The sequence below is a fragment of the Nothoprocta perdicaria genome, unplaced genomic scaffold (genome assembly GCF_003342845.1).
Source record: "Nothoprocta perdicaria isolate Ctin4 unplaced genomic scaffold, notPer1 scaffold_80, whole genome shotgun sequence".
Classification (NCBI taxonomy): Eukaryota; Metazoa; Chordata; class Aves; order Tinamiformes; family Tinamidae; genus Nothoprocta; species Nothoprocta perdicaria.
In genome coordinates, this window is record NW_020456088.1 from 932,196 (window position 1) to 956,563 (window position 24,368).

Below are 24,368 nucleotides of genomic sequence, written 5' to 3' on the forward strand. Positions count from 1 at the left end.
TTTAATAATTAAGCAAATTACTTAATTACTGCTCTCTGTTGATCCGTTCACTGTTCCTTCCTGGTTGTGCTAAGTTCTCTGATCCTAGGCAGAATTTAGAGGTTAAACCATGATCTTTTTCAGGAAACCTTCCATTTCTAAGTCTGCATCAGCTGAGTGAGCAGCTTCCCGCTGCCATCTTGCCGTGTTTCTGCTCATGTTGAGACCTCTTGGTCTCAACAGATGTTAGTTTTCCATAAAACTCGAGGACAGCGGATGCACTAAAAATACCAGCATGGAGGACAGTACAAGAGATGGTTCAGCAAGCTGAAAAGCATCTGGCGCTTGCTGCCAATTAGCCTTTTTAGAGATAATGAACCCGTGAGGAATCAACTGCTGCTGATGTGAGTGACCTGCCCCAGCCTCGTCCTCCTTTGAGGCTGCAGCTGGCTGTGCCATGTGGGGATGGGGGCGGCGCATCCCTTGGAACGAGCTGTGTGCGGTTCCTTGCCTCGGGAACGTCACCTTCCCTTCCAGAACACCTCCTGAGGGAAGAGGAGATGGGGGAGAGAACCTCATTTTTTCCCTTTCCACGAATATGATTCAAAGGCCTGGACTAAATATGTGGGGCAAGGTTGAAGGAAAGGCCATGTTTACGCCTGCCACGTGCAGCCGGGTGCTGGTCGGGGAGGGTTTGGGTTTCGGGTGCTCCCCTGCAGGTCCAGGCACAGCCAGCTCACGTTGCAGGCCCTGAGCCCAGCGGGATGTGGCCGAATCCAGGGCTGTGAAGTCCCTCCCCACACACCCAGAAAAAGCAGAACCTAGAAAAGGTCCCCCGGGGACCAGAGAAACGTCGGTGCTAGAGGCTTCTTGTAAAGCTTGCAGCGGGGTAGCAGAGTTTAGGAATACTGGTTTTTGTCTTTTTCTTGCAGTAATTAGCCCAGCTAAGTGCAGCATTTTGTGTTGGCTCTGGCTTTTTTCTAATACTCAGCTTCCAAATTAGTAAAGACAGAGCAGTCGCCTCCTTCGGCAAGTCTCGAATCCCTCTTAGGAGGAAGAGGGATGTTCAGATGTGATTAGCTGCATGGCTGTTCCAGATATGCCAAGATAAAAGCCTAAAACAGAAAAAAATCGACTTCCTGTTTTAAAATAGAGGTCTGTGGTTTTTCTTCCTGTTTGCTTGTTTTTGTTTTTTGTTTTTAATTTTAAATCAGCCTGTGTTTTGTTGACAAAGTATCTGGAAGCGTGAACCTTGAGTAACCTCTTCAGAAGCTTATACACTGAAGAAGAAATAGCTTTCAGGCTCCTTTCATTCCTTTCTAAAATATATATAAATATATACATACATATTAAATAACAAATATATATATGTTTCAGAAAGTTCCTCAAATGTAAAGTTTTGGTTCTTGTACAGAAATGCGTCTTCCTTTTCAGGGTGACTTCAGATGCTGATCATTATTTCTTCTCTGTTTGATTGCTGTTGCAAGGCCTGCAGCACAATGCTCTCTGAACCAGTCCAAGATATGTAGGATATCGGTAGCTCTGCTGTTAGTTTTATTAGGAAATTGTATCCAATAACTTTATTTGAGGGGAAAAAAAATGGTGCAGGTAGTTGATGGATTTTTAACCTGAGATTTATGTTTTGTTTGCAGTTCTTGCCGGTGAGAATGTAAACGTGTGGAAAATATATTCATGTCCCAAAGCAGCTAACACACTTGGCAAGCTTTGTAAGATTATATTTGTCCAGTAAACACAATGTAATAGGATCTAGTAGATTCCTGAATGTAGGAGCTGTGCTGCAATGGGAAGAGTGTTAAGACTTTAGTAATGCTTTGAAATGTATTTGCAAAGCTTCAAAGCTTTAAAAATTGCTTTTTACGGGCAGTTTATCTGGTTCATGTTTTACTGTCTTGTAAATCTCTTCACAACTATTTTTTTTTTTTAAACATAGCATTCACTATTTTTTGCAGTGGAGCATGAAGATAATGGATAGAGGATAATAAATTGATCTCAAGAATTTTTAGATCAATTTTCTGTGAAAGAAAAGCTGTCTAATATCCCAGTGAAACTAGTCAGTCAAAACTGACTGAATTGGACTGTTTTTTTTTTTTTTTCTTTCCAATTTCTAATTTTCCGTGCAGTGACTGAAAGTTATTCCTCATTTTCCCTACTTCTGGATGAAAAATCTTTCAAGGATAATCATTTATCTTATGAGAGTAAAATTGGCCTTGAGAGATTTGGATGATGCTGCTTTTAGATTGTGGGGTTTTTTTAAAGTGGAAAGTGAAGCTTGAGCGATGCTTTAGGATTTATGCTAAAGCAGAGCACATTCTGAGCTTCTGCTTTTGCACTATTCTCAGTATATGTTCTGATGATCCAGTTGCCAGAAACAGGCACTTAAATAAAATACATACGATACATAAAATACAAAAATACAGGTCATTTGTCTTGTACAGATAATTTAAGTGAATCATAGAGGATTCATACTAGCTTTTATTAAAAAAAAAAAATCAGTGTATCTATGTGTAAATGTAATGTGATGACAACCCAAAGACTTGTTTTGATACCAATTCTCTTTCCCTTGCTTTACAGGAAAATCTTCACTGACGATTCAGTTTGTGGAAGGACAGTTTGTTGATTCATATGATCCAACCATAGAAAATAGTAAGTGAATAACTGGCAAGTTGCTTCTCAAGTGGCTTCTCTAAATGGCATCAGCTCTTAGCAGAAGTCATTTTGATTGTATGTATTGTATTTGTGGGGACACTTAGGTATTAATGCTCTAGCTCGTGCATTCAGCAGCTTCTCTCTTAAACCAATGGGTACCACACTTAACAGCGTTGCAGCTTGGAGATTGTGTGCATCTCTCTCCAAGCAACTAAATTGTTCCAACACAAAAGGACAGAACAAACCAATCTGGCTAAAACGTATCTGCTTCATGTGTTATATGTACGTTGTTTGAACATCTGCTTCACCCAGGATAATTCAGGACAATTCAGATTAATGATGTTATACCTCTGTGTAAATGTGTTGCTATATGGTTATAAAACCTCAGATTTCTCATTTGATTGATATAGCTAGATGAACACAAAATTTAGCTGTTCCAGGAGCAAGTGAGTACCTTAGAGAGTAAATGGGCTGCAGTCATGATAACATGGGCTGCCTTTAAACTGCTCATTTCCCCTTGCACAATAGGAAGGGGAACAAGTCTTGCTCACCCACGACAAATGCTGGTAACTCTCCTCTCAGGCGATTGTGAAGTTTTTTTGAATATTTTTGAATATTAGTGACTTTGTGAATAGTGGCTAAGTAAAGACAGCAATACTAAAAATACTGTCAAGAGTAACAAGTCACTCGAGAGACAAGTTACTCAGTATTCGTTACAGTCCAGCCACCTTCTTGGGATCTAGCAGTGGCTGTAAAGTACATGAGCAACTTGGTGTTATGCAGAGGTAACCTGCATAGCGAAACCTTGTTCGTGGTGGTAACCCCAGAGCTTGTGTCCTGGTGACTTGTGAAGCGCACTGATAGTGCCTGTTTTTTACCCATTCTGCCTTGTGCAGAGGGATGTTGAACTTGCATGGTTGCCTGGAAATCCAAATGATATCTCAGGAGAAAAGGGTTACTTTTAAGGTACATCTTCATAATTAAAACTCAATAGCTATCAAGATATTTTACTTCATTTATGGTCTAGAATTAGAATTTTAGTTGTTAGTTGAAGAAATGTAACTTTGCTACAGCAAGTGGTTAACTTGCCCTTTGACTTGCGTGACATTTTAGTCTTTATGTGGATGTTCTCTTCTCTCTGTTACTAAATTTCACAATCCCATGGTTCTTTGTTAGAACTAAGGTTTGTTTTGAATTAAAGTTCCTCAAAAATATTATTAGGTCGGAGTGATTGTCTGAAAAGTTAATAATTTTGAGCATCACATTTACCCTTCACCTAAATTTGATTAGAGTCTCTATGATGTCTACTATGCCTGATGATATCCACATATATGTGGATATAAAGCATTCAACTTTGAGGAATTCTGGGTTTATTTGATTCTTGTAATCTCCACTGGTACAGATATAACATTAGGTACGTCATGACTTTAAAATTTATCTGCAGGCTGAGTGTCTTGACTAAGCATGTCTTTTCCACTTGGGTTTTTAATTGTTCAGAAAAACAGCATTATTCATTTGGTGAAAGTCTTGTGATCTGTGGTGTGGCTGAAGGAATCTCCTTTCTGAGAGGTAGAGAATGGGGTACTTCTTGCATCAGAACTTGTTGCTGGGCATGAGAATGGAAAAGAAAGATTTGCCCTGAGGTTCAAACCAGTAGGAAGTCTGTCTTTTCTCTAAGCAGTGAAAGGCCTCAGAGGAAGAATGTTTTTAAAATATTTTTATGAATAACAAAGACAATAATACTTAGAGACTTGCCATTGAAGTCTAAACTATATTGTAGTGTGTGTGTGTGATTTTTTTTTTTTTAATTTTTTTAAGATGGGCAGGTGGAACTGCAGTTTTAAAAAGGTAATATAAAAACATTCTTCTTGACTGAAATCTTTTTCTAAAATGCTGTTTCTTTTTTTTAATACAAATCTTTGGCACATCAAATCTTCTGCCTCTTTCAGCTGTATGTGTCTGATTCTGTGCAGGGTCGTAAGACACTGGGAGTGTCTTGATAATTCTTTATTATTTTCCTGGCTTGTATTTTTTGATCTCTAATTAACAGTGCTATTAAAAGAGCTTAAGAATTCCAGCTCCTGTGCTAGGAAGGAAGCTGGAAAATGTTGTGTTTTTCAAGATTACAAGATCTTGCAAGATTACAAAATCTTGCAAACTTTCATCTTGCAGTAGTGTTGCAAAACACAGACAATTCTCTATTGTTTTTCATTTCATTTAGTTTGTCTCTGTAGAATGGGAATACTTAATATTCACTAGCACCAAATGGTGCACTAGACTTCAAAATTTTCATTGCTAGTAGCTTAGTGCTTTTGAGCATTTGAGCTTGTGCTCAAATGAGGAGACTGGCACCAAGGATTGGAGTTATTGGACAGAGGCACAACACTTAAGCCTTCAACAGGAAGGACATGACCTAATATTCTAATATTTTTATTTTGCAGTATAAAAATAACCTTCTTTGATTCAAAAATGAAAAGAGGTATACAATTCACTGTACCCACATCCCTGCAGGTTTGTCCTTGTGTGTTGCTGACTCAGTGACTTTACATTGAAGCAAACTTGATGTGATCCCCTTGATCTCAAAGAAGCTCTTGCCCACCTCCTCTCAGTCCTATGCGGCTGATTTTTGCTTTCCAGAGCTGCCAAGGGGTTCCTAGAAGTGTCCCGTGCCGCCTTCCCAAGGGGAGGATGGCGTCTTCTGCGAAAGCTGGAGCTTAGCTGCATTGAATTACACATCTTAAAGGTTATGAAAGATGTCCTGACGGATTAGCAGCAGGTATTGACTTTGGAATGAAGATAAGATAGGCCCTAATGGAAAGCTGCAGAAAGTAATAGCTGAGGAGCTCTGGCAGGGTAGCCCCATGTAGCAATCGGGAAGTAGCTCCACGAGAACAGTTTTTTCTGCTTTCTTACCCTTATGTGGTAGTGCCAGTGATTGCTGGGAATCTTGGAAGGAAAGGTCTCTCCAGGACTAAGGAGAGAAGCGTGTGTGTTGAGCAGTTCGTGTAAAACGATCACTTTTAATCACACTTAATGCAGCTTTCTCGGGATTGATTTTTTAGCAGGAGCTTGAGCAAGCATCAGCAAAGAAATGGCAATTGTTCATTATGACTTAAAGCAGATTTAGGCTCGGGAAGCAGGCTCTGCTTCGTGCTGAAAGTCTGCTGGCGAGCTCCTCTTGCCCAGCCCCTGGTAACTCTCCCACTCATTTCCTTTGTCACAGTTGGATTTTTTTGGTGCTGATGACGGTGCCTCTCCTAAGTTTATTCTAGGTTTCTAGAGTGGTCTGCAAAAGCTGCCATCTGTCTCTGTTCCGTTTTAAATATTAGCTTCATAAGCTTCTTGAAAACTTATGGTATGTAGGTATGTAAAGTGTCGAAAGACTGGAAAGCAAAATGCACCTGGTAAAATATTGCATCCCTCCAGATGAGTCTGGGTTTTGTCTAACTTGAAGCAGTGATTTTGTAGTGATCCTGTGTGTTGCTGTATTCAAAGAATTAGTTGCTTCTGCTCCCACCGTAGTATTCATGTAAAGCAGAAGGAATTCATATAAAGAAGGGTAACTGCTTTTGTGGATTCATGCCTCATAACCCTAATATTTTGTGCAGGGATGACAGCAGTGTCCCGGGGTGACTTGTCCACTCTATTTGCACATGAGCTCTGCCCCTCTTTGGGGACAGGCATGGTATGTCCAGATCCTCCTGTTGAGGCTTCATTCAAGCCATACTTACGAGAAATCTAATGATACATATGGTTTAGACTAAAGCAAAGCCTAAAACTAAGGCAGACTATCTATTGAATGAGCCCCCTGGAAAGAGGCAAGTCTTAAAAATCCCTTTGATTTACTCAGCAGCCTTGGATACTCCAGTGAGGAGTCAGACCACTTATTGAATATAGTACCCACGTTGTGAAGGCTTGATGGGGCAGCGGATGTTGCTGGCGAAAAGGAGGAGGCGGGTTGGCTAGCTGCAGTTTGTAAGAAACAGTGTATTTTAGCACACGCAAAACATATAAAATGTGAAAGAGGTAAGTAGGCATGAGGCAGACCAGCTGGGCAGAGAACCTTCAACTTCACAGCCCTGGGGAAGCTGTTAGACTGTTCAGGATGGGCAGGTTCTCGTGCCTGTTGGTGCTCAGCGAGAGGAGGGTGTTAATCCTTGCTGAGTGCATCGGGGTGTTGGTAACCACCGTAGGTGAGCATGTAGGAGGTAACCACCGTAGGTGAGCATGTAGGAGGCGCGAAATGGCGGCCGGGGCTTGTTGGTTCTCCCGCCTCGGGCGGCGCCCTGGCTGCCTCACACGGTGCAGCCCCTGCACTGGCCGCTCTGGTGGCTGCACGAGGCGAGTGCCGACCGAAGCCGCCCTGGGACCGGGTAAAACCCAGGCCCAGGAGCAGCTCCCGGCTCAGAACTTAATCCCTGACCAAGGAGCAGATAGGCCGCTAGCCACAGCGAAGGTAGAAGTAACGCATGAGCTTAGAGCTGTGTCTTCACTATTTGAGCTTATCATATTCAAAGCTAGTCAGTGTATGTCTTGCTCCACAGATGTCTCTCTTTTTTTTTTTTTTTTTTTCCCCCTAATGTAGGACATTTGCCTCATGGTGCTTCCATTTAGGGAACTGATCTTGTTGAACTCCTTTGAAAACGGGGAAAATATCCTGGGCTCAGTTTAAAGTCAGCTTTGATGCTAATGGTATTTAAGTGTTTCAAGTTACCACAAAATATGGTTGCCCTGAAGTCTCTTTGAAATACATGTAAAAAAATCTTTATTCCTTCCTTTAGAGTTGCTTAAAATTAAAACCAGCTGCATCCAGTGCAGGAATCATCTGAAATTTGCAATTTTAAAGTAAATTTCTTGGTTTCAGCATTTGCAATATGGTAGTTGAGTGCCCAGCCATGAGATCTAGCCTCCTGCTGCCTAAAATGTACTTAATGCTCAAACTCCTTGCTGCAGAGCGATGATTGCTGATCTGTTCCTTGCTTACAACTCTCAAATGTGCATGTATTTCTTGTGTTCTAGCTTTTACAAAACTGATCACAGTAAATGGCCAAGAATATCATCTTCAGCTGGTTGACACTGCTGGCCAAGTAAGTATTTTTTTTGGACTGTTTCTTCATGATTAAGACCACAGGTGTTCATACTAGAGTAGAACTGAAGTGGTAGTGACCCATGTGTTTGAAACTAGAATTTAGTTTAAATGACGCTGCTTCCCTGTTATATGTTCACCGAGAGCAGTTGTTTTTATGGTATACAGTAGCTATTGTTTAAAGTAGATAATGTCTTAAAAAAAAAAAGGGGGGGAACCATTTTAACTCAGACATACTAAATATCTGTGCTTTTAAGTAGTCCTTAATGTGGATGGACTAAACTGACCATTCCTGCTTCAAATAGAGAACATCACTTCAATTAACTGGCCAGAAATTGTTCATGACTCCTTTTTCCCTTCGTACACGCTAGCTCTATCATAGTAATTTTACATCTAGGAAGTGTTCCCAAGAGGTGGACAAGTGCCTATAGGCAGTGCTACCTATAAGCTAGTACAGTTTGTTTAAATTTTAAATTAAGTGATAGCTCATGCCAGCTTCTGAGCTGTACCGAACAGGAATGCAGGATGAGGCCCTGTGTCCTATGACATGGTTAATAAGCTTCGTGAAATACAAGTTTTCATTAAACGATGCTGCTTGTCAGGTGAGTGCGCGTTGCAGGCACAAAAATGCCCTGACCTCATTAAAAAGGCGGGAGCAGTGTTAAACTCTGTCGTCTTATCTTGAATTTATTACTGTTTACATGATCTTACCCACCATGGGTTTGGTATTATTCCTATTATGGGGTTTTCTGAACTGAGTAGCATTAAATAATCATAGCATGGACAAATACATTGATAGTACGTAATTCTTGAAGACTATAGGAGGACACTGTTCCAATCTGGGGAGTATTCAGAGGGCTGTGGGTGATTTGTCCTTTTTCTAAAGAGAACTGTAAGACTGAATAACCAGGCTTTAGGTATGTACTGCCAGCTTGTGCTGGTCACCACTGCGCCCTTTCCATAGGAATCATTATGCATAAATGTATGTAGCATAGCAAATTTGATTTGTATTTAAAAATATACTTGAAAAACATACACTTAAAAACAAAGTCACAGCCACATTGTTGTCACTTACCAAAGTCCTCGATTTGACTCGGGAATTCCAGGAAGTGGAATGGTGGGGGTGTGGTTGGCTTTTTATTTATTTATTTACTTAAACTTCAAACAAGCCAAACACTTTTAAGCCACGAACGAGAAATATTTGAGAACAAGAATCATTAGAGGCTGCAGCACTTTTTTGCTGCTCCTTTTCTGTCCCTTATCTCTTTACCTTTTGTGACCATCAGCTCAGATTTACACATTTCCTGGAAGCAGATATCCCAGGATGATGGGATCACCAAAGAGAAGCGTCAGAACACATCTTACCTGAACCTGTTCTCCTAATGGGACAGTCCCGAGGAATTCCAGATAAAACCCAATATCTGGGCTTGCACTTTCACCTGTTGCACATGCCGAGCAGCTCAGCTTCCTTCTGTGTTGACTTTTGGATCACAGGACAAACTGGAGCAGTCATTTGGCAATCGCACAAAGATGGGGGTGGGTTGGCCTCAGCGTGTAGCTGTAAAAGCAAATAAGGGCATCTTTTATAAAGTGTTATTTTCTAATGCATTTTGGGAGAATCTGTGAAGAAATTGCTTTAATTTTTTTCCCCCCGTTTACTTGATAATGGAAATTTGGTTTCTTTTAGCTATCTAGACTCGAGCTGACTGATTGCACTGCTCCATCTGCTCAGTCATGACAATATATAGAAGTTGTATAATCTTTAAGCTAAAATTAACATCTTAAGACAGACAGATGGGAAAAAAAAAGAGAACTTACATTAAGATGTATCTGCATTAAGATCTACATTATGGAGTTGTATCTGCATTATACACCTACATTAAGATGTATAGTTCTTGTCAAAATGTAAATGTTCCCTGAGAACATCTATTAAAATATTTATTATCATGGGATTTATAGTTCTTTTTCCCTTCAATCTCTCTATCTTCTTTCAAATCTGTTTCATTAATCTTTTAGGACAGCTTGTTTTCTATATGGGAAAATAAATTCAGTGATTGATTACGTAGCAAATATTTCATTCAAAAAAAGTTACTGAAAACCACTAGTTATCATAAAGCAACCAATAAATAATAATTCTTCCATTTATAGTCCATAAGCTCTAGTTAGCTGTTAAGCTGCAGTTGCTCAGTTCCTTGCAGATCTCTTAAATAACTTTGTTATGTGTAAGTGTCTCTTAAAATATGAAGCTGCTAGATCCTGTCTTCAACTGTTGAAATCTGGCATTTTGATGGAAATGTATCACTAGCAAGATAAGGGGTGTAACTGCTAATTAGGGGTAGTGCTGAGTGGATGTTTTGTACTAACATAAACTGATAATTAAGCATGGTAAGAGGATTTGGAATAGCTTTGGCTGATCCTTAGTCTTAAAGGGAATAAACCAGAAAGGCTGTGGATTATTATTTTCTTTTTAAGAGTATACAGACTAACTCAGGCTGCGCTCTAGGATTGCTTCGCTTTCTTCTAATTTCATAAAGATTATACATTATGATGGAGGGGGAGAAAAAAATAACCATCAGTTCTTGAATTACTACATATGAAAGTCATGCACCTCAGATGTTATAAATGCTATTAACTGCTGATGATTTGGTAGTATCAAGTTTTGAGCTGTGGCAATAAGTAACTTTAAATGCAATATTCCGTCCACAGGATGAATACTCCATATTTCCTCAGACTTACTCCATAGACATCAATGGATACATTCTTGTTTATTCAGTCACATCAATAAAAAGGTAATAAAATTTGCTATATTTTCATGATTCAGGTAGCAACCAGATGCACTCTGGGTTCAGCTCCTGGCTCCACTGTATTTTGTTTACATGTATATAATGCATTTATTCTCTCTTTCCCCTTATGAGTAAAATGGAAATAAAATTGATGGCTTTCCAGAAACTTCACTTCAGATCCAAATGTCACAGGCATTTTGCTAACTAATAAAAAACTTACTAAGTAAGAAATGAGAAGAATTGAACTGTGTGGTGAGGCCTAAGTAAGAGTATGTAGATTAATTTCGGAAATGAGTAAAGTTCATTACTCCAGCATTAGATAGAAAAACAGAGTTAAACATGAGCTAAAGGGGCTCCATAGACTTACATGAATCACTCACTTGGCTGTTAGCTCTGTCCCTCAGCCCTGAAGCTTCTAACAAGCCTTGTTCTTCTTTTGCTTCCTCCTGTCTTACCTCATTCTTGTTAATCATCGAAAACTTCTGTACAATAGAGGACTTCTGGCCTGCGGAGAGACTCTTGTAGTGCAGAAACAAGAATCCTTTTCAAATTTTCCAGGGAATATTTCCCTCCACCTAGTTCACTGCAGTCCCTTCTTAGACATTAGGATTGATTCCATCATAACACATGGAGTCCATCATATGCTTGTAAAAGCATTTAGGCCTCGTTGGGAGATTTTTGTCATCTTCCATTATTTCGTCTCCTTCTGGTCTTCTTGCTTTGATGAAATACTGGTCTGAATAGGTCTTGGCTTTTGGGGTATTTTACAACATCTTCATTATGACAGCAAAAAAAAAAAAAAAAAAAAAACCCTTCTCACCTGATTCTTATTTGAGAAAAATGATTAAGCCCTGAGGCCTTTCACTTCATCTTTACAGGAGGCTCAGGGGATGTTGCCTCTTCATACTTAACACCTGGTTCTCCAAAGGTAAAATGGAAACTCACAAGTTTTTGTAAATCACATCCCTTTTACTCTCAAGTTAGACAAAATTGGGCATCTCAAGTCCTCTTAATCTAGATTATTTTAATGCTCAACAGTCTAGATAACAGATTTTTTTTTTCCTGTAGTAGCACTTAAATAGAAACCAGTTATGGCGAAAATACTGCTAGAATAGGATATACCAAGAGCCGTGCAAGTAGATATGAAATCCATCAATATGAGTCTTAGTCAACTAATTGCAGGTTTTTGTTTCTTCCTGTAAACTTGCAAGCATCAATAATACGTCCTGTTCTATACGTGAGCTTCTGTTCTGCACCAAGACAGTGTTCAGGTAGCAGAGCAGAGGTCTTCTGGCTGCCTAGGGGTCATCTGAGGTGCAGTACTGTAGATTACATCCACTGCTCCGTTTCCTGTCACTTGAGTCAAAGTACATATATTGATCTGAGTATTGATCTAGCAGAGGAGCAGCTTTGGCAGCAAGTAATACAAATAGCTTTAAAAAAAAAAAATGTACAATAATCTGCTAAATTCCAATGGGAAGTTTAAATGGGACTTGAGCAAAAGCTGGTGCCCTACTTTTTTCATATTCCCAGACTCTCAGCAGCAAGGCTACTGAAAGGCTTTTGCTCTAGTTTAGCTTAATTAAATTCCAGTTTTGTATCCTGCAAAGTTTTGTGATTTTTTTGTATAATGCATTTGTCTGAGAGTTTGTACATTTTTGATTCCTTTCACACATTGATAGATTTATTGTAATATTGTTTATTTGACTAAATTGGAAAGGTCTTTGTGGTATTTACATCTCTTGCAGTTTTAGGACTTTGTTACTCTTTACCTATTTCAAACTTTGCCCTGGCTTTTTACTTTGGAAGGTTTTCTAAATTTTTCAGTTGATTTAGTCAAGCCAATTTTATTCCAGGCACATCTTAGCAACTTGTTTCTGTGGTTTTTTTTTTTAATTTTAGTTTAAATAGTGCTTATGTTCTGTTGTCCACCTTGATCTGTTCATAGAGATGGGTTGTTTCTTCTTAATCTTTTTAGCTAAAAACTGAACTCTTGAACTGTTCTAGATGAGCAGTTATCCTGAATTGGGAAATGAAGGGATTAGGTGCATAAAAAGTCATATTTCTGTAGAACATTTAGCAGAACTCTGAATTTTGACACAGGCAAGCTCCCTTTTTAAATAATTAGAGGAAAGTGAGAATTAGTTTTAAGACCAGTCCTCGACCAGACTTTCACTAACAACTTTTCAGCATAAGCCGTTTGTATCTTCAAGTACTTCCTTTGCTTCCTACATTTTTCTATTTAATGTGTAGCATCATTCTTGCTCCATTAGTAGTAAGTTGTGCCAGACTAAGCCACTACTTTTTCCTTTGCAAAGAACTTGTTTCTGTAAGAGAACGAGGAACTGAACATGAAAGGGTTGTGTTCTGGCCTCCCCCTTTCACTTGCATATGTTGTCTCTAAAATTACTGCCAAAGTCGGACAGCCAGACCTCGTAAACACAAAATCCTTTCTAAATATATAGTAACCTTTCTTGTTTCGGAAGTGAGAATTTTTAATGATTTAGATGGCTCGAATAGCGCTTGTAGGCCCCAGTTCTTTCAGGAGTGTGGGTTGGAAGTGTATTTGAATGCTGTTCTATTTTTAAGTGCCTGAATTCTAATTAAAATGCAGCGCAAGTCAAGATGCTGCCTGTGGCTAACAAGCTCCGAAGCTGGAAAAGTTTCAGTCCCCTTTTTCTGGTTGTTGTTGCAATATATTTGCGTATCTAATCTGTGCTTCTCTCTTTAAACAAAACTGAATTGTGCCCTTGGTGTGTGGGTGCTTTTTTTCCATAATGTAATTGGAGGAGCCCAACATCTACTCTTTAATCCTGTTTATGACCCCTTCTGAAAAGTGCTAAATGTCAAATTTAGCAGCGGACTTTGTTAGCGAGGCCTCAGGCTTCTTGGCATTTCATGGTGCTGCTTCTTACCTCCAGTCATTCAAACCTCATGTACATTATAGGTGAACAGACAAATCCTTCAATAACCACCGTGCCAGGACCACCCTCCCTGCAGATCAGTTTGCTCGCATCCCATAGAGCTGTAACTTGGATGTCTCTTGTCTTTCACATGCATGAAACCATAAAATTCTATATCAACCGAGTTTTCTTAAAAAGCATTGTACTAAGTTAAGGCAGAGTGCACTTAACTGCATTCTACTTTGGAACTGTGCTTTTATTTGACAGGCTCATCCAGGTTTGTTGGACTGTAGTAGTTAAACTTCTTACTGCGTTTACAAAGCAGGTGGGGGCAGGGGGGAGTATATTCTTAGTATTTATGTATTAGATGCATCAGTGCTAAGTGATGTTGTTATTTCTGCAAATATCATAACTGGGGAGGCTGTAATGCTAGGCAGAAGAGTAGCCTTTTGTCATTTCTGGGCCCATTCTGTGTGTTTTATGCAAGTTGGTAGCACTTTCAGCATCTCTACTGTTTGGCCATTATACCTAGAATAAGTTTTAAACACGGCAATCTATGTATTCAATTAATTGCTTGTGTATCGGGTATTAAGGATAAACATTGGAGTGCATGTGTGACTTCATCCCTTTATTTTGCAGTTTTGAAGTGATAAAAGTTATCCATGGCAAGTTATTGGATATGGTGGGAAAAGTCCAGTAAGTAGTGACACTTTCATCTCATTTCATTGCAGGCATGTTACTAGTACTTTGTTCAGTATACTATAACTATTCTGAAGTTCTGAACTTTCTTTCACAGAATACCCATTATGCTGGTTGGAAATAAAAAAGACCTGCATATGGAACGGTATGTGACCTCCAGTCTGTGGGAAATGCAAGACAGCAGCAGGCATTCCTGTGGCTGCAGCACAGTAGTTTTGTTCTTGGCTTTCCATAACTGAAATTTTTTAAAAAATGAAGGTTAAAATAAGGCGCTGGCAAAGGAATTGCGTCCAGAGTGTGAACTAAAAGCCATGAACTTTTGTTCTGATGTTGATTTATGCTACTAGGTTCTGAGGACAGTAGTTTAACACTTTTCTTTCCCAAAACAACAAGCAGAAGTGTGTTCCTCAACCATAAAACACTCAGTGATATTACAGATTATAAAGGTGAAACTGCTTTGGGACAACTGCTCTTCCCGGTCATTCAGATTTTACTTGGCCCAGTAGTGATTTGACAATAGCCAATAGCAGATGCTCACAAAAAATCCTAGTGTAATAGGTATGTTGCATATATAGAGGTTATGTGTTTTGGTGCTCTGACGATTTTCCTGAAGTGCAACAAATTCCATTTCTTCTGAAAGTTGCAAAGAAACATGATTTTTCTCTTTGGTTAGGGTGATCAGCTATGAAGAAGGGAAAGCTTTAGCAGAATCCTGGAATGCAGCTTTCTTGGAGTCTTCTGCTAAAGAAAATCAGGTAAGAAACTAAGTTTGACGTTATTTGAATTACAACATAATGGAATGTTTCTATAATCTCACTCAAGAAAGGAAGCTAAAATGTTTGTGCTCAACAGGTATTTTTTGTAGATGGTTGGGAATAGAATGGCTGTCTGCATTGAGGTCCAAGTAGGCAAGTTTTTCCAGGTCTCTGTGACCAAAAAGGGAAGTGAGGAACTGAAACTTTAGCTTCACCGAACATAGCAGAAGAGTTGGGGACAAACGAAAACTTAGTTCTGCGTTGTGGCTGGAGCGGGGTCTGTGGTTGCTACCTTACATAGCGAGTTTGTGGTGTTGCAGAAGAGTAGAGTGGTGCAAGGGAAGAACCTTGTGTTTTAAGGCACTACATAAGACTTTGTTGCTTGAATGAGGAAAGTTAAAGGTTTCACGAGCCCATGAAAAAATCAAAAATTACAACACAGCAGAGGCAGCTGGATGTTCTTGTGATGGAACTGTTGTCAAGTCGACAGAAGGCAGCAATCTGACCAAATATGACCCAGCCTCACTTACACTTGGTGTTGGTACTTGACTTTTTTCTTTCAGAGGAAGAAAATGTGTAATTGCACATGAAATGGCATCCTCTTTCAAACTGCAGTTACAGGATAGGGTCATAAGGACACTGTCAGGCTAGTTGGAAATAAATGAGTCCATATTAGTCCTTGTGCAGAAGAAATGCTTATCTTGGCCTGTGTTTAACCTAGGGTATCACATCCTCAGCCTCCTGGATGATCTCAGGGCAGTCAAAGGGGCCTAGAGCTAGAGCAGAACTTGTTTAAACAGCCTTTTCTTCCCTCTTTTCCATGTCCCAAAGCAAAACAAATAATTTGTTTGGTAACTTCTAAAACTGCTGACAATAAGCAGTTGTGTAAAGCTGGCATTTCCTCTGGAAGAGACTTGCTGGAAGAAACCTTTTTTTTCCTCTGTCTCTAGATGGGCACAGTCTGGATTTAGTTTATCAGTACTTGTGTTTCTGACTAAAAGTTGCATTAACCTTGTCAAAATCAGGCTTAATGAAAACATGAAATTTCTTTCATTTAAGCTTTTTTTCCTACTATTATTTTTAGTTAGCAATTTAATACTTCTATTGCCTGGTCTGTGTAAAGGTGAACTAATCTTATCTTACAATGTATCTTTCTGACAACTTTTTTGAAGCTTGTTTTTATGGTTCCCTTCTCCCTCCTCTCTTAAAAAAATAAAAATTAAAAATTAAAAATAAATAGAAGTAAATTTATGCAAAAAAGCTGCAAGTTTTATAGGATACTTGACATATCTTACATATTAAATAGTCCTGCTAACCGAGTCCTGTTGCCTGCCATGTATTTGTGTTTGTTCCTTAGTCCAGAGAATGACTTGCAGATTGTTTCAATAGAGCAAAATTGTAGGCTTTGTGGAAATAGGAGGGGTATCTGTATGTCAAGTATTCAGACTTCTGTTATGTCCTGTACAAATTCAAAGAAAGTTCTTGCTGTTTGAGTTGTTCTTAACAGGTCTTCTGTAAAGCCTGGCCACGGGGTAATGCAGGTTGCTGCAAGTGGAGATTTTCTGTCCCTGGAGATAGAAACAGGGGCTTGAATAGAGGTCCTGCTCACTGGGAGCACAAAGTACACTGTTAAGGTCATACCCCTTACATAAGGTGCTGGTAAATTTGGCCAGCTTCAGAATGTAGGGGGATCGTGTGTCACTTCTGAGATGGTGCCCACAAAGCTGAGCGTCTTTCAGGCCGTCTTCTGTGGTTCCTGGGGAGGAGTGGGATGGACAGAGGGAAGCGTTGGAGGAGTTGAAACCTGGAGCAGCTGCCTTGGCCTTTTAGCAAACAGGTGCTGAGGAGTCCTTGGCTTGGAGGAAGGTGGAAGATTATGGCTGGGAAGCTAAGTATGAAGCCTAGAAGAGCTGAGGTGCTTGGGGAAGCACCTAGCTACAGGTAGCTAGGCCAGATAAGTGTCCTCTCTTATGGCTTACATCAGAAACATCTCTGAATTCATGGCTTGTTTCCACCAAGCCATAATTGACGAATCAGAGAGGCTGATAGCTAGACCTCTAATAAGACAGACAGTTTTCCCTTGCTCTGAAACTGCGTGTGGTTTGGAGAGCAAAGTGTTTATTTGGAACGTGGTCACAAGGCTTGTTGATTCTCCTGCTGTTGACTGCTCACCTTATGTAAGTGCACGTTCTCAAGACACTTGGAGGTCATTGTTTTCTTGGAGGTTCATCCAGATCTTCCCCTGACTGGCTTGGTACAGCAAATGTAACTGGTCTATCAAAGCCAAGTCCAGACTTCCTCTAAAACTCTGATTCAGGTTCATTTTGCTCTCCAGAAAGTTGATCCCTTCCTTAGAAGGGTCAACTGAAATAGATTTGGTATTTAAGCCTAACTTCAGGAGCTTAGGGCTTTCTTGTGGAACTCCCAACACTGTTACCTCTAAGACATAGTGCTTCCTTTTCCTCTTAATCCTAGTTTTAAAAAAGGGAATGATTTGCAAAACAGCCAGAATCCAAATTGATCTTAAACACAATAGAAGCTGGAAGCCAACACATGCTGGGAGAACTTAGGGAATAAAGAGCAACCAAGCAGTTGTCTTCCAGTTGTGCTATATTCATTAGATGAACTTTTTTTAGGAGGGAGTGACAAATAAATATATCTACTTCTAACCAAAATAAAATCCATTCAGAAAGCAGTTGCTTGAGCATTGCTGCTTTTCCAAGAGTTCTTCATCTTCGGGCTCAGGAGATGCAGCATTCAGTGTGTGCTCTAAAGCAGTTTGGGATTTTAGCCCTATTCCAGGACTCTGGAATGTTTTTATTTAGGAGACTGTATTTGGCCTGGCAAAGGATCACAAAAAATCTCTTCCTTACCTTACCATTGTTCAAGTTCATGTGCCCAGTCCTGAGCCAAGATCAACTCAGTTTATTTCAGAAAGTAAATTCTCAAGTAGTCAGATATTTGTGTTTTCTTCTGGGAGGCTGAATTAAGGATCCCTATGGGTAAACTGGAGCACAAGGATTAAACAAGTAGTGAGAATGAGTTTTGTGTACAGTAGATGAACAAACCCTGTGGTCTGCTCCACCCCAGCCGCTTGTTGACACTGTTTCCAACAGAACCTACAGCTCCTTACTTGACAGTGCAAGTTGTGGCTTTAACTGGAATTAAATTTACAAGGACTTTGGACATTAATATGTGTAAATTGTACATAAAACATTGAAGACGCCAACTCTAAGTAATGAAGCACTGGTTTATACCTTAGTATATTGGTGTATTTGTAAACCAGCAGGTTTGTGCCAAAGGAAGCTTCACTACTTTGAGCCAGTTTGGGGTGAGCTGCAGCCCTGTCTGGGCTTCTCCTAGAATCTCATTTTTCCCAGGAAACATGTTGCCCTTTCCTAGGCACGTGGACTCCATCTGTCAGACTGTTTGGATTGCAGGGAAGCTCCCTGATTTGGAGAAATACTCTATTCCCAACCAGTTAGTTATTTTAAATAATTCCTGAGGTGACACTGTGCACGTGTATGGGAAATAGTAAAGTTCAGCCTAATCTTGTTAAACTTCACAGGTTTTGCGGGACTAGTTTAGTCAATGAGATGAATTTGGAAGAGATCCAGTTAAGAATTATGCCTTGTGGAGGAGCAAGCACGTTTGCCTGGTCAAAACACATGGTGATAAATCAGCGTGCTCTTCAGCATGCTGATTCAAACCACTTTTTTAAATTATTCCTTTCCTCAGAACGTGATTGCTTTTACATAAGCAACATGCCTCCCTTTTTAAAATCATGTGTACACTTGGTATTCATGAAATTAAGTGGCTACAACTAGATAATCTGCAAATGACATGTTAGGGGTGCTGGGGACCAGCACTGATCAGCATGTAAATCTTTAATTTTGAAATGCTGTGATATAGACCAGCATTTCAGCATTGTTTGACTGATGTATAGGGGTTTTTCATTGCATTTCAGAGAATTCCAACAATGTTACATTGCCGCTTGTATTTTTGAGTATCTTAATGGGTATTAGTAGCCTTAAAAGCCTTTAAAACTGAGCATGCCTTAAAGAATAGGTTTGTTGTGCGTGGTGTTTATTACGAGTCAGTGCTTGAAGCTAAGAAAATGCCTTTTCTGCTGTAGTTTCATGGGGTCTCAAAGCTTGCTTGGAGAAAATGAATTGGCTTCTTTCCTGGGGAAGCGAAACATCCGAATCTTCCAATGCTGTCAGTCACCAAGCCCAAACTTTCTATTTAAAACACTTAAAATATAAAGCAGAATTACAGTAAATGGCTCTCTCTTGATGCACCTCGGTTGAAACTTATTCCTCCCTGCAGTGATAGAGAAAATGAGGATTGTTGTGAAGAAAGGGATTACACTCTCCTTCCTAAAGGCCTTGTTCAAAGCAGAATTTACCGGTGAAATTGGGCTGCGGGTTTTTGTTGCAGCAAGTAGCAGCTTCTCCGTGCCCACTCATCTTGTCCCCTCTCTTTGCAGACTGCCGTGGATGTTTTTAAGAGGATAATTTTGGAGGCAGAAAAAATCGATGGGGCAGCTTCACAAGGGAAGTCTTCATGCTCAGTAATGTAATTCCACTGCAAAACACGAAAACACTGGGAATACATTCTACCTGAAGAAGCAAAACTGCCCATTATCTCTAAGGATAAACTATGCTTTTTTTTCCTTTTTTTTCCTTTTTTTTTTTTTTTTTTTTTTCTTTCGATTAACCTGAAAGATACAATTGGTTTGGAGCCTTTCCCTTCAGATTATGTTAAACTCTGACTCCTGTGCAAATGGCTTCACTTCCATTTTCAAATTTTAAGCAATCATATTTTCAATTTATATATTGTATTTCTTAATATTATGACCAAGAATTTTACTGGCATTAATTTTTTTTTTCAGTGTAGTTTGTTGGTTAGAATAATCATCAAAATGATGCATATTGTTACACTACTATTAACTAGGCTTGGATATCAGTGTTTCTTTGTGTTAAATGTATACTTGTAAATAAAATAGCTGCAAACCTTAAGTTCTGTTCATAAATTTTTTGTTAATTGTCCATGTTAACTTGTTTTTGTGGAAAGAAAACATGTTCACCTACTCACCTTAAGAGGAGGAGTAAGATCCTTGAAGCCAATGAATTCCTTGACTACTGCTAGAGAGTTGTTTGCTAGTGAACCAAACTATTTTTGCTACTAGAACTCCAGGCTGGCTGAGCAGCTCGACTGGTCTTTGTGACAGTGGATGCAAAGGAGACGCAATTAACACATGGGTCTAATTTGGAGAGAGAGGCTTGGGTTGCAAGGCGACCGACCTGCGCTGTCTTTGCCTTCGTGTGACCGCGAGAGTCGTGAGCTGAAGGATACAAAATCGTGTCACAAGTAAGTGGCTCACGGCCCCCTGTGCTACACAAGGGTCGTGTGGACTTGTAACCAGGAAACTCCTTCAAGATTGAGTGGATTTAGCCAGCTCGCAAGCTTAGACCTGCTTAAAAGAAACAAAAAGATGTCATTTAAAATAAATTGCGTGTCTTGAACAAATTGACGTGGGCTGTTTATCATGTATTTCTGTATGTCTTTTACATCCAGATGTCACTGATTGAGGTGAGTGGGGGGGGGGTCTCATGGTAGCTTTGAGAATGTCAGGGGTCCTGTGTAGCTTTGCTTGACCCCATGCAGGCTTTTGCTTGGTTTTTGGACAACAACCTTGAATCATTCTGGAACCAGATATTTTATTAAAAAAAAAAATGCAGTTGACCTACTTTGTATAGAATATGACACTGCAGTAGGAAAATGCTGTATATAAATGAAGTGTGTTTCAATGGAACAGAAATGTGTGAGAAGACTTTTTATTTTTGGCAAGAAGAAAATGGAATAGAAGCTTGCAGTGTTTTTGCAACCAGCGCTAGCTTTCGCCTTTCAGGCAGTGCTAAAAGACAGAATCTTTTCTCATCTTTGACTGCACAGGGGTTTCCTCAGATTGCTAGATAAATAGCTTAAAACCATTGCTTAACTATTACCTTATAGGATTTCTTTCCCCAAAGATGAGGTTTCATCTGCCTTCCTGGCAAAAAGTTGCTCTTTGCAGTTTAACTTTAAAGAAATATATAATAATAATTTTGCCAAATACTGCAGCCACATGTATTGGTGTGGTGTAGGGGTTGGTTGGTTGGTTTGGTGTGGGGTTTTTTGGTTTGGGGTGGGTTTCTTGATGTAAAGTAAGGGCTGCATGAGAACAACTGATCTCCTAAAGCACATTGGTACCTTAAAGCCTTGGTAGTGCAGTGCTTTTTATAGGGGATGGATGAAGAAATACTGGGAAAAGTAAGTCTAGTTTCCAGTGAGGGAGGTTTTGGGGAGAACTTTAAGCCCACTGCAGGCTCTCACAATTATCTGCAAAGAAAACCCACAATTTTCCCCATACTGGACTCCTGAAGTATGAACTGGTCTTGCCTTTCCTGCAATAGTTGAAGAATTTCATTCATCAGCTGTGTTTTCTTTGTCCTGTCACATGCTCATCCAGTAAAATAGTAAATTATTCCACTTGTCCAGGTCTTCCTCTGCTAATAAGATCTAAAGAACAGTCTTGTAATTTTAGTGAATTATGTGGACAGATATGATCATTGAACTACCTCTGTGTATGGAGATTTCAGTTGTCTTCTGTGGATGGCTCCTTCCAGCAGATGCCCAGGCTGGAAGATGCTGGAGAAGGCAGATGGCTTCTTTTCTGGCTTACAAGGTGGCTCAGTTTGGGTGCTGTAACAACCCTGGAGAATCCTACAAGGGGATGGGTACCCTTGGAAGCCCTGTCTTGGGGTTTGATTTATTGCTTCTATATGTAAATTGCTTCTTGCACGGACTCTGTATGATACTGTGCAGCTACAATCTGGCTCCTCTGAAGATCTCGAGACAGATGCTGTGTGGATTAGGAGATATAAAAGAAGCAAGAAGTTCTACAGCAGGGGCTAGGAAGATTTTGGTAAGCACTTAATGAGAATTGGTCTTCTAGTGATGGTTTCTGCTGAAGGAGAAGGTGCAAAGGTCCTGTTTCTGTTGAGGAAATGGGCAAACTTCAGCTACTGTAAGTCACATTAAATGAGCATTGGCTTGTCTGGATTTAAACTTTTGCAATTAAATAGCACATTCCAGCAAAGGAGAAAATAGGCCAAGGACAAGGCCCAACTTTTACATTAATTGTATTTCAGTGCAGCTCCTGGATTTGTTTCATGAACATGAGGAAAGTTCTCAGCATGCTGAGCTCAGCTCTGCACTGAGCACCATGAAGCCTGTGGGGCAGGTGGAGCCCCATGACGGGCGGTACCATGCGGGCAGGAAGCTGATATTTGATTGTTTCCTTCTCCCTGTGGCTTATTGCACAAGGAAGTTGATCCTCGCTGCTAAATCTTGCAGGGGGAAGGTTTGAAGGCAGCCAAGTTTGGCTTGGGGGCACCTTCTTCCTCTCTCTTTAGTAAAGGTGCTTGGCAAGGCTGGCGGTTGGTGAACATGCTTTGTTAGCAAAGAAGTGGGTTGGTGTAGAAATGGGTTGATTCTGCGTGTCTGGAGTAGCGACGTGTTTGCACCAGGCAGATGTACGTTGTTCCTTGACCAAAGGCACAGCAGCATATGCCAAAATTGGACTTTGCTTAGTTAGTGCTTGCATCATTGGAGGAAAACAGAAGAAACTCCATCATTGGAGGAAACTCCAGGCTTTACGTTTCTCAGCTGCTCTGACCAGAGAAGTACCTACAGACAAGGTTACGTCCAGGAGGTGAATGAGGACCTCGTGCATTGCTGCTGTCCTGAAATAGAAAGGGTAACCCGTGTCCTCGTACTTAATTGTGTTTTTGCCTTTCAAAAGAAGCACGTGCCATCATGCACCGCTGTAGCTAGAGAGCTCGTAGCACCATGTGGGGTGGGTGTTGCAGGTCCCTGTGCCACCTCCGTGCCACCAGGCAGGAATGCGCTGGAGCTGGACGCAGCATCCGCACCCCTGCTTGATGGGCTTACACTGCTAATTACCTGTGCTTGACGAAGAGAGATCAACAGGTTCTAACTAGGCCTTATGTAATCAACACTGCTCATCTTCAAAGCATTCTGCTAATGCTGCCTAATCTTCACAACCTCCTGTAATAACGTCAAAATGACCCTCCTTTTGCAGCAGGGGAGAGGGAGAGCCTTGCCATGGTTGGCTTCAACTCATCAAGGGCACAGAGGAAATGTGGTTAAATGAGGTCTAGGTGATGAGGTTCTTGGTCTCTTTTTATAGATGTGTTTCCCTGGTGAAATCCTTCATTTTAAAACAAAAATGGAAGGGATTTCAAGCAGAAGCCCCAGTCTTTCTGGTACTTTCCAAAAAGACTTCTCAAATCTCTTTCTCCATCTGAGCCCTGCTTGTTGAGATGTGCAATCAGCTGCCCTGGTGCTGCACCCTAAGCAGAATGTTACTACAGGGAAGTCAATGGAGCAGGGATCCTTCCCTTCCAGGTTCTTGCTGCCCCTGTGTCCCTTTCAAGAACGGATCCTCAGGGCCTCTCCAGAGCTGGTGCTCATCTAGCACAAGCATTTCCCCACCCGTAGAACGCCAAGTGCTCAAGGAAGAAATTAAGGTAATAAGAGAGGCTAATCCTTGAGGCCATCATAGAGGAGGATGGTTAATGAGCCACTATTCAGGCATCTCTTGACCCAAACACCACCTAAACCAGGAATCCTCCTCAAATCCCTGTATCCCTCAAATCCAAGTCCTGTAAGAGAGAATTAATAGAGAATCATGCCCCAGCAGAAGACTGGCATCCAGCCTATACTTTCAGGAACCAGATGCACTAGCTTCTAACATGGCCTTGAGACTTAGGATTCCATCTGATGGCTTTTGTGGTGGTTTTCCAGTTCTGGAAATCCAACCCTGAAGATCCTGCTACAAAAAGCTTCCCCCCTGGCCCTGCTGAAAGCAGTGGGTCAAAGGAGGGGCAGGAGCAGGATTTCCCCAGCTAGTACCCATTCCATGATGAGGGCTTAGTTTTCCTAGCAGGAACCTGGCTGGATCTGCACTGTGACTCTCCTAGGAGGTGTCACCAGGCATCCAGAGGCCTTTCCGAGCCCATTTTCCATGTGAGGCACCGCGAAACGTGGTGTAGCCATGTGTGTGAGATGGAGATGGTGCAGTGGGGATGTGCTCCAAGTGGCCACCTGCTGCTTTGGCTTCAATACTGCAAAAGCAGCTCCTAGTTGTGTGACTTCAGCATCGCAGGATGGTTGAGGGTGGAAAGGACCTCTAGAGATCATCTAGTCTAAAAATATTTCCTGGAAGCTCCTCCTCGGTTCCCAGATCTGGAGTGTTGGCGTTTTGGGAAGGGCTTCCTCAATGCTGCAATCCACGCTTGACGGCTGGAAAGCAGCACTCCAGGCTTTAGCAGAACAACATGGTTTTAAAAGAGAAGCTCAGCTTTGCGTGTGAGGGCCGTTCCCGCCGGGCGGTGCCCCCTGCTCCACAGGGGCCCTGAGGCGCCCG

The 24,368-nt window shown here is 40.8% G+C and overlaps 1 protein-coding gene across 1 annotated transcript; it reads left to right on the top strand.

Moving 5' to 3' along the window:
* The first annotated feature begins 274 nt into the window (after positions 1 to 274).
* Positions 275 to 20,391, top strand: RHEB (Ras homolog, mTORC1 binding). The gene is made up of 8 exons (XM_026051912.1): positions 275 to 284; positions 2,572 to 2,643; positions 7,666 to 7,733; positions 10,439 to 10,521; positions 14,058 to 14,114; positions 14,215 to 14,262; positions 14,791 to 14,872; positions 19,362 to 20,391. Exons 1-8 carry the CDS (start codon positions 275 to 277, stop codon positions 19,452 to 19,454), a joined length of 513 nt encoding a protein of 170 aa, XP_025907697.1. The 3' UTR covers positions 19,455 to 20,391.
* Positions 20,392 to 24,368: the final 3,977 nt, after the last annotated feature.

Bases quoted from the DNA above. Each gene is read 5' to 3' on its own strand.
- RHEB (XM_026051912.1), top strand. The intron at 14,115-14,214 runs GTAAGTAGTGAC...TTTCTTTCACAG, and splicing joins GATATGGTGGGAAAAGTCCA to AATACCCATTATGCTGGTTG. The intron at 14,873-19,361 runs GTAAGAAACTAA...CTCTCTTTGCAG, and splicing joins CTTCTGCTAAAGAAAATCAG to ACTGCCGTGGATGTTTTTAA.